At 43.3% G+C, this 15,306-nt stretch overlaps 1 protein-coding gene across 1 annotated transcript in view; it reads right to left on the bottom strand.

Annotated features, from left to right (window-relative positions):
• RASSF2 (Ras association domain family member 2) overlaps nucleotides 1-15,306 on the bottom strand; it is a 42,720-nt gene that overhangs the window by 15,319 nt on the left and 12,095 nt on the right. Inside the window, exon 2 of the mRNA XM_014867085.3 lies at nucleotides 2,023-2,113. Within this exon, the coding sequence (XP_014722571.1) occupies nucleotides 2,023-2,081 (59 nt within the window). The 5' untranslated portion in view covers nucleotides 2,082-2,113. The remainder of the gene's footprint in view (nucleotides 1-2,022; nucleotides 2,114-15,306) is intronic.

Here is a 15,306-nt window from a genome sequence, read left to right as displayed (position 1 = left end):
TGGAGCCACTTGTAATACAGTTGCTCCCGTTTTCTCACCTCTAACCTGGCCTCAGTCACCCTAGTCTGGGTGCTTGTCCACACACGTGTACACACACACACACTCACACACGCATATACACACACACACAGAGTTCTTCCACCATCTTCCCCCAAGATCAAGATTAAGAGTAAAGACCATCTAGAACAGACTGAATGTGAGGCGCACTCCGGGAACCAAGGAGGGCTTGGCCTGCCGGTGCGGGCTCACAGCTCTGCCCACACTCCCCAAACCCAAGCTAAACACGCAGGCCTTCACAGGTCACCGATTCAGGGAGGCAAATACACTTCCAAGCCCACACACAGGGTTTCTCTGGCCTCTCCTCCCTCACGCACGCTGTGAGTTAGGAGACAACCATCACTATAGATCTTCATGAGACTCAGAAACTTCCAGGCTTTTCAGAAAGTTAAAAGGGATAGGTCTGGGCCCCACCGACATGCTTCATAGACATCACCTTATCATGTGTTTGAAAACACAAACTCCCATGACAGCGGAATGCATGAATAAAGGGAGCTACAGTTACACAATGGAGCATTATATAGTGATGAGAATATGAATGAGCTACACACAATGGGGATGAATCTCACAGATATTATGTTGAGTAAAATAAGCCAGACACAAAAGAGCACACACTGTATGACCCATTTATATAAAGTTTGAAATGGATGCTGAATTCAGAATAGTGGTTCACCTTGGGGAGCAGTGACTAGAAATGGGCACGAGGGGGCTTGTGGGCCCTGGCAATATTCTATTCTAGGTGCCTTGATCTTTTTATTCTATTCTAGGAACTTTTAGTTTATTAAAAAAAAACTTTTTTTTTAACTTACAAACGCCCTTCTGAAGCCCCCTTAGCCGCTAACTACTGGTTTCTGGGTGACCCGCCTGGCAGCACAGCTCTACTGGACACGGGAGAGCACGGACTCCACCCTCAGGTTGAATCAGGGTGAACCCTCGTCAAACCTCAGAACAGTCTAGTCAAATTTTACCTAAAGTGCACGAGGCTCGAGGAGGCTGCTGTGCACTTTTGCCTGTTCTCAGGCGCGAGGGAACGGAGTTGGGTCCCCCTAAATGCAGCCCTTCAATGGAGAGATCTGGGGCGATGCCAGAGGTCAAACTGCCTGGAAATTCCAAGAAGTTCCTGACAAGTTAAATCTAGATAAACTGGAATAATTCTACGTAAGCCTAAATGAATTTACGAAAAAACGTGACTCCAAATAACCTAAAACAAAAGCTGTTTGGTACACAGATCTGAAACTAGGATTTAAAGTTACTGGTCAGGAGAAGTCCCTGGGGAAATCCTTCAGTGAAGAGCTAAGAATGATGCATATCTCAGACAACCGTGGGTCCGTATGTGGCCACGTGTGTCTGAAGGACTTGAAACAATTTGGTCTCAGATAAATTAAACATTTAGCTAAGATATAGAGCATGCAGCATGTACAAATCCCTGTGCTGGATATAAAAATACATCCTCAAACTTATAGTTCAAGAAAGCCCATTTTAGCTCAGCCTCTGTCACATTGGCAAAAACTCCAAGTTCACGAGATTTTAGCATATATAAAGTAATGAAACCATCTCTTTCTATTCAGGAAGCACCTGTGCCCATTTTAGCCAGAACCCCAGCAGCACAGGGACACAACCAAGCCAGAACTCCCTGCTGGGGACACCACAGACAGGACAGTGAGCAGCCATCATTAACTCTTCCTCCTGGAAGGCCTCTAGGACACCATCTCTTTCGAGCCCCCAAAGGTGCCTTGTCTTGAGGCCCCCCTTTACTTCACTCTCTATGGCCAGGCTCCAGGAGCATGTATTTATCTATAGCAGTATGCTTGCTGATGCTCTCATTTGTCCCCACTCGGCTGCTCAGCTCCTTCTCATGCACAAGAGCCCCAGCTCTCTCATGTGCAGAGGAGGCACCTCGGCCAGTGGCTTCTATCCACATGGGACTGGCCACTGGCGACACAACATTATAGCAAAATATCTTACTTGGAAATGTATTTATCTTGTCCACATGGGACTAGGGAAGTTTGGTGACTGTAGTCCATTCTTCCTTTCTCTTTTCATCAGAAGGAGAAACCTATATTGGAAAGGAGAAGACAGAGGTTAAGGTCAGGTTGTGTCCTTAGGAACTCAGCAGAACTCGGGCCAGAGGATGAGGGGGACATGGCTCTCTGTCCCCATCCCAAATCCACAGCTGGGGCAACCCACTGCTGACCCAGGGCTAGTGAGATGCCACAGTGCTAGCTGCTGCCTCTGCTTGCCACAGCCTCTGAGGAAAAAACACTCAAAGGAAAGATGACAGTCCCTGGACAGCCCCAGAACAAATGCCCCAGGCACAAAGAATGTTGACACCCAAGTTGGTTCCAAGGATGACAGAGAGTCTTCCCTAAAGAGACCTCCACAACACAGAATAGAGATCTGTCTGACAGGGAAGGCTCAGATTCTACTGAGGTATGCTAAGGATTGGTAAACCCCCAAAATGCCCAAATACAGCTGGGCGCAATAAATCACAGCATATGTGCCTATGATCGCCGTTAAAATATGATAATGTGAGAGACATTTAATATATGTAAGCATAAAACATGCATATATATACATTTATATGAATGAATATATACATATTTCAGGGTTTCTCAACCTCAGCACCACTGACATTTGGGGCTGGACCATTCTTTGTGGTGGGGGCTGTCCTATGCACTGAGGACGTTCAGCAGCATCCATGGCCTCTACCCACTAGATGCTAGCAGCACCGCTCCAGTCATAACAAAAATGTCTGCAGATAATACTAGAGGTTGAGAGCCCCTGGTGTGTGTGTATATATATATGTAAATGAACGGCAGGCCAGCTCTCTCTGGGTAACGACATTAGCAACAATTTTTTTCAAACATTTTATCGTGAGAATTTTCTAACATAAAGTTGAAGAAATATGACAATATGTAGCCAGGCATCCATGGCTATTCTACCATTAACATTTACTATCCTTACTTCATCATATATCTATCCATCTGTACATCCCTTTATCCGTTCAACAATCCATCTTTTTTTTTTTTGCTGGGAAAGATTCATCCTGAGCTAACATCTATTGCCAATCTTCCTCTTTTTGCTTGAGGAAGATTGTCACCGGGCTAACATCTGTGCCAATCCTCCTCCATTTTGTATGTGGGACAGCATGGCTTGATGAGTGGTGTGCAGGTCTGCACCTGTGATCTAAACCCACGAACCCTGGGCCATTGAAGTAGAGCACGCAAACTTAACCACCATGTCACCAGGCTGGCCCCAATCTTTTCCTTTGTTTTTAAAATTTCCCTCCCCAAAGCCCCAGTACATAGTTATATATTCTAGTCGTAAGTCCTTCTACTTCTATGTGAGCTGCCACCATGGCATGGTTACTGACAGACAAGTGGTGTGGTTCTGTGCCTGGGAACCGAACCTGGGCTGTTAAAATGGAGCACACCAAACTTTAATGAATAGGCCATCAGGGCTGGCCCAATCCATCTTATTTTTGATGCATTTCAAAGTAAATTACACATAAAACAAGTCTTAGCAAATTTAAGAAGATTGAAATCATACCAAGTACCTTTTCTGACCACAGTGGTATGAAACTAGAAATCAACAGCAGGAGAAAAACTGAAAAATTCACAAATATGTGGAAATTAAATAATACATTCCTCAACAACTAATCAGTCAAAGACGAAATCAAAAGGGAAATCAAAAAATATCTTGAAACAAACAAAAATGGAAACACCCATATCAAAACTTATGGGATGCAGCAAAAGCAGTTCTAAGAGGGACGTTTATAGCAATAAACACCTACATTAAGAAAAAAGAAAGATTGCCAATAACCTAATTTGCTAAAATTTCCTAAAATCAAAGAACTAGCAAAAGAAGAACAACTGAGCCGAAAATTAGCAAAAAGAAGGAAATAATAAAGAATAGAGCAGAAATACATGAAACAGAGACCAGGAAAACAATAGAAGAGATCAACAAAACTAAGAGATGGTTTTTTGAAAAGATAAACAAAATTGACAAACCTTTAGCTAGATGAAGAAAAAAAGAGAGAAGCCTCAAATAAATAAAATCAGAAACAAAGAGGAAATATTACAACTGATACCACAGTAATACAAAGGATCCTAAGAGACTACTATGAACAATTATATGTCAACAAATTGGATAACCTAGAAGAAATGAATAAGTTCCTAGAAACATACAACCTACCAAGACTGGATCATGCAGAAATAGAAAATCTGAACAGACCAATAATGAGCAAGCAGATTGAATCAGTAATCAAAAACCTCCCAGGGGGGCCGGCTCTGTGGCCGAGTTGGTTAAGTTCGCACACTCCGCTGTGGCGGCCCAGGGTTCGGATCCTGGGCACGGACGTGGTACCGCTCGTCAGGCCACGTTGAGGTGGCGTCCCACATCCCACAGCTAGAAGAACGTGCAACTAGGATATACAACTGTGTACAAGGGGGGTTGGGGGAGATAAAGCAGGAAAAAAAAAAAAAAGATTGGCAACAGTTGTTAGCCCAGGTGCCAATCTTTGGAAAAAAAAAAGAAAAAAACCTCCCAGGGGCCAGTCCTGTAGCTGAGTGGTTAAGTTTGTGTGTTTCACTTCGGTGGCCCAGGGTTTGCCAGTTCAGATCCTGGGTGCGGACCTACACACCACTCATGAAGCCATGCTGTGGCAGCGTCCCACATAGAAGAGCTAGAAGGACTTACAACTAGAATGTACAACTGTGTACTGAGGCTTTGGGAAGGAAAAAAAAAGAGTAAGATTGGCAACATATGTTAGCTCAGAGCCAATCTTCCTCACAAAAAAAATCCACAAAAAAACAAACAAAAAATCCCCACCTCCCAACAAAGAAAAGCCCAGGACCAAATGGTTTCACTGGTGAATTGTACCGACCATTTAAAGAAGAATTAATCTCAATCCTTCTCAAACTCTTCCAAAAAAACTGAAGAGGAAGAAACACTCCCAGACTCATTTTAAGAGGCCAGCATTAGCCTGATACTAAAGCCAGACAAGAAAAGAAAACTATAGGCCAATATACCTGTTGAATGTAAATGCAAAAATTCTCAACAAAATACTAGCAAACCAAACTCAACAGCACATTGAAAGGATCATACAACATGATCAGGTGGGATTTACCCCTGGGATGGAAGGATGGTTCAACATATGCAAATCAATTAAGGTGATACATCACATTAACAGGATGAATGATAAAAATCACGTCTCAATAGAAACAGAAAAGGCATTTGACAAAATTCAACATTCCTTTATGATAAAAATCCAACAAATTGGATATAGAAGAAATGTACCTCAATATAATAATGGCCAGATATGACAAGCCCACAGCTAACATCATACTCAATGGTGAAAAACTGAAAGCTTTTCCTCTTGGGTCAGGAACAAGACAAATGTGCCCACTCTCAACACTCCTATTCAATATCATACTGGAAGTCCTAGCCAGAACAATCAGGCAAGAAAAATGAATAAAATGCATCCAAATCAGAAAGGAAGAAGTAAAATTGTCTCTGTTTGCAGATGATATGATCTTATACACAGAAAATCCTAAAAATTCCACCAAAAAGCTGTTAGAATTATCAATGAATTCAGTAGAGCTGCAGCATACAAAATCAACACACAAAAACCAGTTGTGTTTCTATACACTAACAACAAACTATCTAATTTTTTAAAATCCCATTTACAATAGCATCAAAAACAATAAAATTCTTAAGAATAAATTTAACCAAGGAGGTGAAAGATCTGTACACTAAAAATTATAAGATATTGATGGAAGAAACTGAAGAAGACACAAATAAATGGAAAGCTATCCCATGTTCACAGATTAGAAGAATACCATTAAAATGGCCATACTACCCAAAGCCATCTCTAGATTCAATACAATCCCTATCAAATTTCTAACAGCACTTTTCACAGAAATAAAAAATAAATCTTATGGGGCTAGCCCTGTGGCCGAGTGTTTAAGTTCACGTGCTCTGTTTCGGCGGCCCAGGGTTCAGATCCTGGGCACGGACAGGGCACCGCTCAGTAGGCCACATTGAGGCAGCGTCCCACACGCCACAACTAAAGGACCCACAACTAAAATATACAACTATGTACTGGGGGGATATGGGGAGAAAAAAGCAGGAAAAAAAAAAAAAAGAAAATTGGCAACAGTTGTTAGCTCAGGTGCCAATCTAAGAAAAAAAATAATAAAAAATAAACCCTAAAATTCATATGGAACCACAAAAGATCTCAAATAGCCAAAGCAATCCTGAGAAAGAAGAACAAAGCTGGAAGCATCACACTTCCTGATTTCAAACTATACTACAAAGCTATAGTCATCAAAACAGTATGGTTTGGGCACATAGACCAAAGAAATAGAAGTAAGAGCCCAGAAAAAAAAAACCCACATACACGCTCAACTAATTTTTGACAAGAGAGTCAAGAATACTCAATGGGGAAAGGATAGTCTCTTCAATAAATGTTGGGAAAACTGGAAACTCACATGCAAAAGAATGAAATTGGACCCCTATCTTACACCACTCACAAAAATTAACTTGAAATGGATTAGACTTAAATGTAAGGCCTGAACTGTAAAAATTCTAGAAGAAAGCAGAGGAGAAGCTCTTTGACATTGGTCTTAGCAACAATTTTTTTCACATGACACCAAAAGCACAAGCAACAAAAGCATAAATAAGTAAGTGAGATCACATCAAACTAAAAAGCTTCTGCACAGCAAAGGAAATAATCAGTAAAACGAAAAGGCAACCTATGGAATGGGGGAAAATATCTGCAAACCATATATCTGGTAAAGGGTTAATATCCAAAATATGTAAGGAACTCATACAACTCAATAGCAAAAACAAATCATCTGATTACAGAATAGGCAGGGGATCTGAATAGACATTTTTCCAAAGACATAAAAATGACCAACAAGTATATAAAAAGATGCTCAATATCACTAATCATCAGGGAAATGCAAACCAAAACCACAATGAAATATCACCTCGCACTTGTTAGAATGGCTATTATCAAAAAGATATGAGACAACAAGCACTGGCAAGGATGTAGAGGAGAGGGAACCCTCGTACACCGTCGGTGGGAATCCGAATTGGTGCAGCCAGCATGGAGAACAGTCTGGAGGTTTCTCAAGAAATTTAAAATAGAACTACCATATGATCCAGCAGTTCCACTTCTGGCTATATATCCAAAGGAAACAAAATAACTATCTCGAAGAGACTTATGCACCCCATGTTCACAGCAGCACTATTCACAACAGCCAAGACATGGAAATAACCTAAGTGTCCATCGACAGATGAATGGATAAGGAAGATGTGTGGGGGTGTGTGTGTATATGTGTGTGTGTTTGCATACACACAATGGAATACTATTCAGTCACAAAAAAGAAGGAAATCCTGCCATTTGTAACAATATGGATGGGCCTTGAAGGCATAGTGCTAAATGAAGTAAACGAGACAGAGAAAGGCAAGTACTGTATGACCTCACTTATATGTGGAAGCTAAAAAAGCTGAACTCATAGAAACAGAGACTAGAATGGTGGTTGCCAAGGGCTAGGGGTGGAGGAAATGGAGAGACGTTGGTCAAAGGGTACAAACTTCCAGCTATAACATGAATAAGTTCTGGGGAATCTAATGGACAGCATGACAACTGTACTGTATATTACAGGTGAAAGTTGCAAAGAAAGTAAACGTTGTGTTCTCATCACACATAAAAAAATGGTAATTAGGTGAGGTGAGGGAAGTGTTTAACCTTATTGTGGTAATCATCTCACAATATATAGTATCCAATTATCACATTGTACACCTTAAACTTACTCAATGTTACATGTCAATTATATCTCAATAAAGCTTGAAAAATTAATTAAATACAGTAACTAAGTAACTGACTTTCTAGCAAAATAGTAAATTACAGGCATCAGTCACTTTCCCCTATACTTCAGCATCCATATCAATTGAATTCAACATTTTTTACAATAGCAGTCATTTTTTAAAATTTTCCCTTTGACCTTTCTGTACTTTTCTGGACTACTGATAACTATACAACATACATAATTGGAGCAAAAAGGGTTAGACAGTAGGACAGTTGGGTAGTAAGCGAGGAGCTGGAGGCATGCATGAAAAGGAGCATCTGTGGGAGAAAGGCAGCCACGCCCAAGACAAACAGAAGCCCTTTCCTGCCTCACCCAACTGCCAGGAGCTTTGAGTGGTCACAGGGGACTGGGGACTCAGAGGCAGATAAAGGGGCCCATTACCCACCCACCAGATGCTGACCTCTCTATTCCCCAAGTCTGGGCAGAAACTGGGATCAAAGGAGAGGGTGAGAATCAGTGTGGGGAAGGCCAGGTACTCACGAGCAATATGGGATGATGTATGTGCTCATTCAACTACTGATGAAGGAGACAGAGAAACGGGTCCTAACAGAGGCCCGAGCAGAGAGATGAGGCCTGTGGTAAGCAGAATAATAGCCCCCGAAAGGTGGAGTGATGATCCGGGCTTATCTGGGTTGGTCCAATATAATCACAAGAGTCCTTCAAAGTGAATCAATAGAGTGAAAAGGCAACCCATGGAATAGGAGAAAATATTTGCAAATCATATTATCTGATAAAATGTTAATATCCAGAATATATAAAGAACTCCTATAACTCAACAACAAAAAACAGTCTGATTAAAATACGGGCAAAGGACTTGAATAAACGTTTCTCTGAAGAAGACATACAAATAGCCAGTAAGTATATGAAAAGATGCTCAACATCACTAATCATTAGGGAAACAGAAATCAGAACCACAATGAGATATCATCTCACACCTATTGGGATGGCTACTATCAAACACACATAAAATAACAAGGTTTGGTGAGGACGTGGAGAAACTGGAGCCCTTGTGCACTGTTGGTGGGAATGTAAAATGGTGCAGCCACTGTGGAAAACAATATGGAGGTTCCTCAAAAAATTAAAAATAGAATTACCATATGATCCAGCAATTCCACTTCTGGGCATATGCCCCAAAAAATTGAAAGCATGATCTTGAAGAGATATTTGTACACTCATGTTCATAGCAGCATTAGTCACAATAACCAAAAAGCGTAAGCCACTCAAGTGTCCATCAGTGGATGAACCGATTAACAACGTGTGGTATATACATACAATGGAATATTATTCAGCCTTTAAAAGGAAGGAAATTCTGACACATGCTACAACATGGATGAACCATCTGGACACTATGCTAAGTGAAATAAGCCAGTCACAAAAAGTGAAATACCATATGATTCCACTTATATGAGGTACTTAGACTAGTGAAATTCATAGATAGAAAGTGGAATGGTGGTTGTCAGGGGCTGGGGGGAGAAGGGAATTGGGAGTTATTCTTTAATGGTTACAGAGTTTCCGTTTTGCAAGATGAAAAGAGTTCTGTGGATGGATGGTGGTGACAGCAGCACAACACTGTGCATGTACTCAATGCCGCTGAACTGCACACTTCAAAATGGTTAAGATGGTAAATTTTCCGTGTATTTTACCCCAGTGTTTTTTTTAATTGGAAGAGGAAGGCAGAAAAGTCAGTGTGACAGTGATAACGATGTGAGAAGGACTGAACCCGCTGTGGTTGGTTTTGAAGCCGGAGAAAAGGGGGCACAACCCAAGGGACGCTGGCAGCTTCTGGAAGCTGGACAGGACAAGGAAACGGGTTCTCCCCTGGAGCCTCCAGAAAGGAACACGAACCCGCTGACACCTAGATTTTAGCCCAGGGAGAACCATGCCAGACCTCTGACCTACAGAACCGGAACAGAATAAATCTGTGTTGTTTTAAGTCACTAAATTCTGGCACTTTGTTCAGCCAACCAAAGGAAACTAATACAAAGCCCCGTAAGGAAGAGGTGTAAGTGGGGGGAGAGGGACGGAGGGCTAGTTCCATTCGGAAAATTCATACCCCACCTGTGTACCCAAAAGTGGTACCTTAAAACACAGTTGTTCTTCCTAAATTTTAAACTTTTTATTTTTCCAAAAGAAGAAAAGAAATAATAGAGTACATATGTACTGCAAAAAAAGGAAAAAGGAAAGAAAATCAGACTAGTGAGAAAGTTTTTTTTTCTAAGTGACAATTACCCATAACTAGTGAGCACCCAGTTTTTTAAAAAGTACTCCTTCTATGCATATGTAAATTTACACACTTAAAAACATTTATTGCATGCCTAACATGTGCCACGTTTTGCTCTTACTGATGGCAATTCAAACAGACACAGCCCTGCCCTCAAGGGTGTGTGGTCCAGTCTGAGATACCAGGGGACAGACAGACAGTTTTATCAAGAAAGGCAGGTGCTACGGCGACACACGGCAAGAGCACCTAATCTGGACTTGGGTGGGGTCCCAGGGGCTTCCTGGGGGAAATGACCTCTAAACTGAGACCCCAGTGATGTGAGGGAGCTGGCAAAGGTGAGGCGCAGAGCGGTCCAGGCAGAGGGAGCACATACGCTGGAGTTATACAAGATGGGGTCGTGCGCGTACAGGACCTGGACCATGTCAAGGAGTTTGGACTTTATCCAGAGGGCACTGAGGTGCCATGGGGGTGTGGTAGACTGAATAACGGCCCCAAAGATATCTAGGTCCTAACCCCTGGAACCTGTGAATGTTACCTTATATGGTAACAGGAACTTTGCAGATGTGAAGAAATTAAGGATCTTAACGGGGAGACTATCCTAGATTATCTGGGTGGGCCTAAATGTAACCACAAGTGTCCTTATAAGGGAGAGGCAGTGGGAGATTCTGAAGATGGAGAAAGGGTCGTGATCCAAGGAATGGAGAGCCACAAATCGGAAAAGGCAAGCAAATGATTCCTCCCAGAGCCTCTGGAGGGAGCACAGCCCCGCTGACCCAGTGAAACTGAGTTCAGACTTCTGGCCTCCAGAATGTAGGACAGTAAGTTTCTGTTGTTTTAAACCACCAAGTCTGTAATCATTTTTTACAGGGGGAATAGGAAAACAAGGGAGTTATAAAGGGAAGGTATGATCTGACTTGAAGTTTGAAAAGATCACCCCACCCTACCCTCTGCTTTGTGGAGAAAGGATTGGGGAAGAGAACGGAGGCAGGGGGAGCGGGGAAGGGGGGAAGAGGGATGGAGGAACAGAGTCTAGAGAGCTTAAAGAGGTAGAAGAAAAAGTCGTGAGACATCAATAAAAAAGTTTGGAAAGGGATGCTCCCAGATTCGAGGTAGAGTTAAAAGGCAGCATCCAGGCTGATGGAGAGAACAGTGACAGAGGTGGTGGGTGACACTTACAAGCGCTGACATGGAACCCTCCAGCGCAGATGACAAGGAGCACAGCTAGGTCTGTTGCCCAGGAGAGTGAAAGCATGGGAGCTTCCAGTGAGAGAGGCCTGGCATGAGCTGAGGGAGTGGGGTCAGAAGAGCAGATGAAGTCAACAGCGAGAGAGCAGAGAGGGCTGAAGGGGCAGGGCCCCCGTATCCCCACTAGGTCAAGAGGAAGAGGAGTCCCTGGAAGAGGAATAGGGAAAACCGGAAACATGGTACCCTGGAAGCCAAGAGAACAAGGTGCCTTGGGAAGGAGGCCGTGGTCAGCAGAGCCAGGAGCTGGTGGTGGAAACCCAAGGAAGGGAAACCAGAGCAGCCTCTGATTTACCACACAAAGTCATGGGAGACCTCAGCCAGAGCCAATTCCATGGCCTGTTTGGAGCAGAAATCAGATTCGTGGTGCCTGGTCTTCATAGACTTTCTCAGCCTAAACATTCAAGTCTTTCTCCAACAGGGAAATGTCACTGTATTCTTTCTTTGATTACTGCTTCTCTTCCTTCCATTCTTGGTTCTTCTTCTTCAATGTCTCTATCCCCTCTCTCTAGCACTATCCATCCATCCATCCATCCATCCATCCATCCATCCATGCCTGCAGCTATCCTCCAAGCTGCTTATGATTTTTACTCATAATCTCCATTTCCCTATTTTCCTCAGAATTCTCCAGTTCATCTTCTAACTCTGACTGGATTTTCTCTTTTGTTCACTGCCTCCATCATAACCTATAATTTGGTAGTTTTGTTTTGCATCTGAGAGTAATCTGTCCTGCTCTCAAGACAATTCCATTGTGGTACCATCTCCTCTTAAATCTCCTGAGAACATCAACTAGAGAATTTAAGTCTTCTCTATAGTTATTAGAACTATGTGGTCCTTGAGAAAACATGGGCACTTCAATGAAACAACATAGTATAGAGAAATAGACCCAAATATATTTGGGAACATAGAATGTGGGCTAAATTTCTAAATCGCAGAGAAAAGACAGATTAATTTTTAAAAAACAATGTTGGTGGAGAATTGGCTGACCTTTGGAAAGGGGAAGGTGGGGAAGCGAAACCACTACCTTACTCCTTCCACCAAAAGAAATCATAGATGAATTAAAAATTTAAAGATTAAAAAATAAAATGCTGGGAGTAAATGTAGGATATACATAAACTTGAAGTGGGAAAAACTTTCCTATGCAAGATGCAAAATCCAGAAGGCAAAATAAAAAGACAACACTGATACCAATGTGTAAAAATTTTAAACTTCTGTTTAGAAAAGAAATTTACCCTATCTGAAGTCAAAAAGCAAATGACAAATTGGGGGAAAATATTCACAATACATATGACAAAAGGCTGGTGTCCTTAATATGTAAAAGGCTTTAATAAATCAATAAGAAAAAGATTCTACATGCAATAGGATATTAGGCAAGGACATGAACAGATAACTCACAGAAAAATAAATACAAATAGTTAATAAACCTATGAAAAGATGTCCAACCTCTCTCATCACTATTTTTTTACCTACCAGATTGATATAAATCAAGTAGTCTGATGGCCCAAGTGTGGGAATTCTCCAAAGCTTGGTCACTCTCTACCTGTTGGGTGATCTTACCAAGGCCATTGCTATAAATCTGACCTAAAGCCTCATGTTGCCCAATCTTTGTCTCCAGCCTGACTTCTGCCCACCTTGTTTCTTACTTTTACATTTCTTGGGGAAGAAGTCTTAGGAAAATACCTACATAGCCTACCACACTCTTGAATCGAAATTACAGGTAACTGATTCTAGGACCCAACCTCTCCTTTGTCTGTCTCAAAGACAACCTCTGCATCTCTCTTCACAATCTTCCAACCATCACCACAAATTACTGGCTACCTCCAGCCAGCTGGGAAAAAAAAATAAGCCAGCTAAATTTACATACACTTTAAGGCAAACACAGCAGCACAGCAAACAAAGGGCCGGAAATTTAGAGTTCAGTCCGATATTCCTTCAACAGAGTATTGTTCCTCATCCAAGGAAGGGGCAGAGGAAGGCAGCTGATGAGCCTGGAATGTGGATGTGGACACTTCCTCCAAGGGAACCTGCCAATATCTTCACTTAGAGAGAGGGAGTCGCTCAGCTAGCTGGTTGCAACTCTTCTGCCTTCTCTATTATTATCAAGAATTTAGGGTACCCTCCTGCACTCCAAAATGCCTTGTAAGAATCATTTACAAGCATCACTTCCACAATGCCTTAGGAATGAATACGTGATTGTCATCACCTCTTTGAAAAAAGGAGACCAAGATGGGGAGGAAAGAGGAGCTTCCCACATCAGCCAGCATCTCAGGCACAGAACTGAAACAGCTTATAGCTTCCCACACAGAGAAAGGAGTTGAGAGGGGAAAAGCGGACATGAATGAGAGCGCAGATTTGATACAATTTTTAACGTAGAGCCTCTTCGGAAGTCTAAAACGTATTTAAACCTATTGAACTCCCTCTGGGAACATGGTCATTTACCCCTCAGGAACTCTAAATCAGTACAACTTCTCTTTAGAAAAACTTTAAAAGATAAAATGTATCTTGAACGCCTGCTAACTACCAAGCACTCTGGTAAAATGTCTGGAGATGTGAATATTCTGGGCTTGCCAAGTCGGGGCATGACCTCCCAGGCCCTAGTCCTGTGGGAGACCCACTGGGTTCATCGACACTTCTGGCACTAATTTCATGCCCTTTCAGAATGTTCCAGGTTCTCCTCAGCTGTATTAAGCGCCCAGGCGATGCCATCCAGCCTGTCAGTGGAACCTACCATGTCCCACGTGGAGACACTTCCATTACTTCCTGTCTGCTCCAAAGACATCTTGGGGGTACAACTTTCCCTAAGATCCAAAAGAGTGCCTGGACAAGAGAAGGTTCCTAAGCCACTGAATGTGGCAACATCCCAGCCTCGGAGAAATTTCTGGGCCTGCTCTTCACGCTCTAAGAGTGTGCCCATGCTCCTCCTCAGTCCATGTTCCTTAGACCCTGATCCAAAACTTAGCCAGGCCCCCCCCCCCCCAGCAACTGTCCCCGCTGCTCCTGGGGAGTGTTGGGGGACAGGGGCTCACTCCTCAGTGTGTCCTTCATCACAGCACTTACCACCACATGGAAACCATCTGTCTGGTATTTCTCTCCCCTCCTGGACCTGGAGCTTCCTCTCTCTGGACCCCCAGCTCCCAGCCTGCGCCTCTCTTCTGCAAATATTCTCATCATCATCATTTCTCCAAGGGACGGAGTGGGTTCAACAGCCAGCCCAGGAAAAGCTAACCTGCTGTCTTAGGTCAGGGGATTCCTAGAAAGACAGCCCCAGATGAGGATTCCTGTGCTGTGATTTAAGGAGGAAGTGTTTTCAGGAGAAACCCGTAGGGTGAGGAAGGGAAGCAGGACACTGCAGGGGAAGGAGCTAAGGTGTGACGTGGGTTCAGCTGGACTCCAGCCACAGCCTGATCCCACGGGAGCTCCGGGGTGTGAGTAACTCGAGAGAGGTGTCCTACCTTGAGTCAGGCAGGCCAAGCCTTTGTACCCCTGTGCCACTCAGTCACTGGCTGAGGGCCATTCCGGGGAGGACAGGGCAAGCTCCCAGATGTTTCCCTGCAAGAGCAACTCTCAGGATGACGGAGGAGCTAAGACCTGTCAACACTCATAACACGCAACAGATAAAGGGCATCTGGGTGGGTACCAACAGCGTCCAGTACACCTGCCCCATGTTTGGGCTTGAAGCGGCTCCTGGCTCTGTCACTTTCTCCCTCCCACCCTCAAGCTGGGAGGAAACAGCTGCGCACACAGGACCACCAGGTGCGGTGCGAGGCTAAGCTGCAGGCATGGGGACAGACTCGCCCCAGCCCTGCACCAGTCAAACTCCATAGCTGTCACACAAAAGATCCTTTCCTCTTCCTCTTCACAGACCCCCACTCACAGGTGTTTCCAGCCTCCCCCGCGAGGCCCCTCAAA

The sequence above is a fragment of the Equus asinus genome, chromosome 15 (assembly GCF_041296235.1).
Source record: "Equus asinus isolate D_3611 breed Donkey chromosome 15, EquAss-T2T_v2, whole genome shotgun sequence".
In the NCBI taxonomy this organism is placed as follows: Eukaryota; Metazoa; Chordata; class Mammalia; order Perissodactyla; family Equidae; genus Equus; species Equus asinus.
Note: the sequence above shows the minus strand (reverse complement) of the source record. Positions and strands in the feature narration are given on the sequence as shown.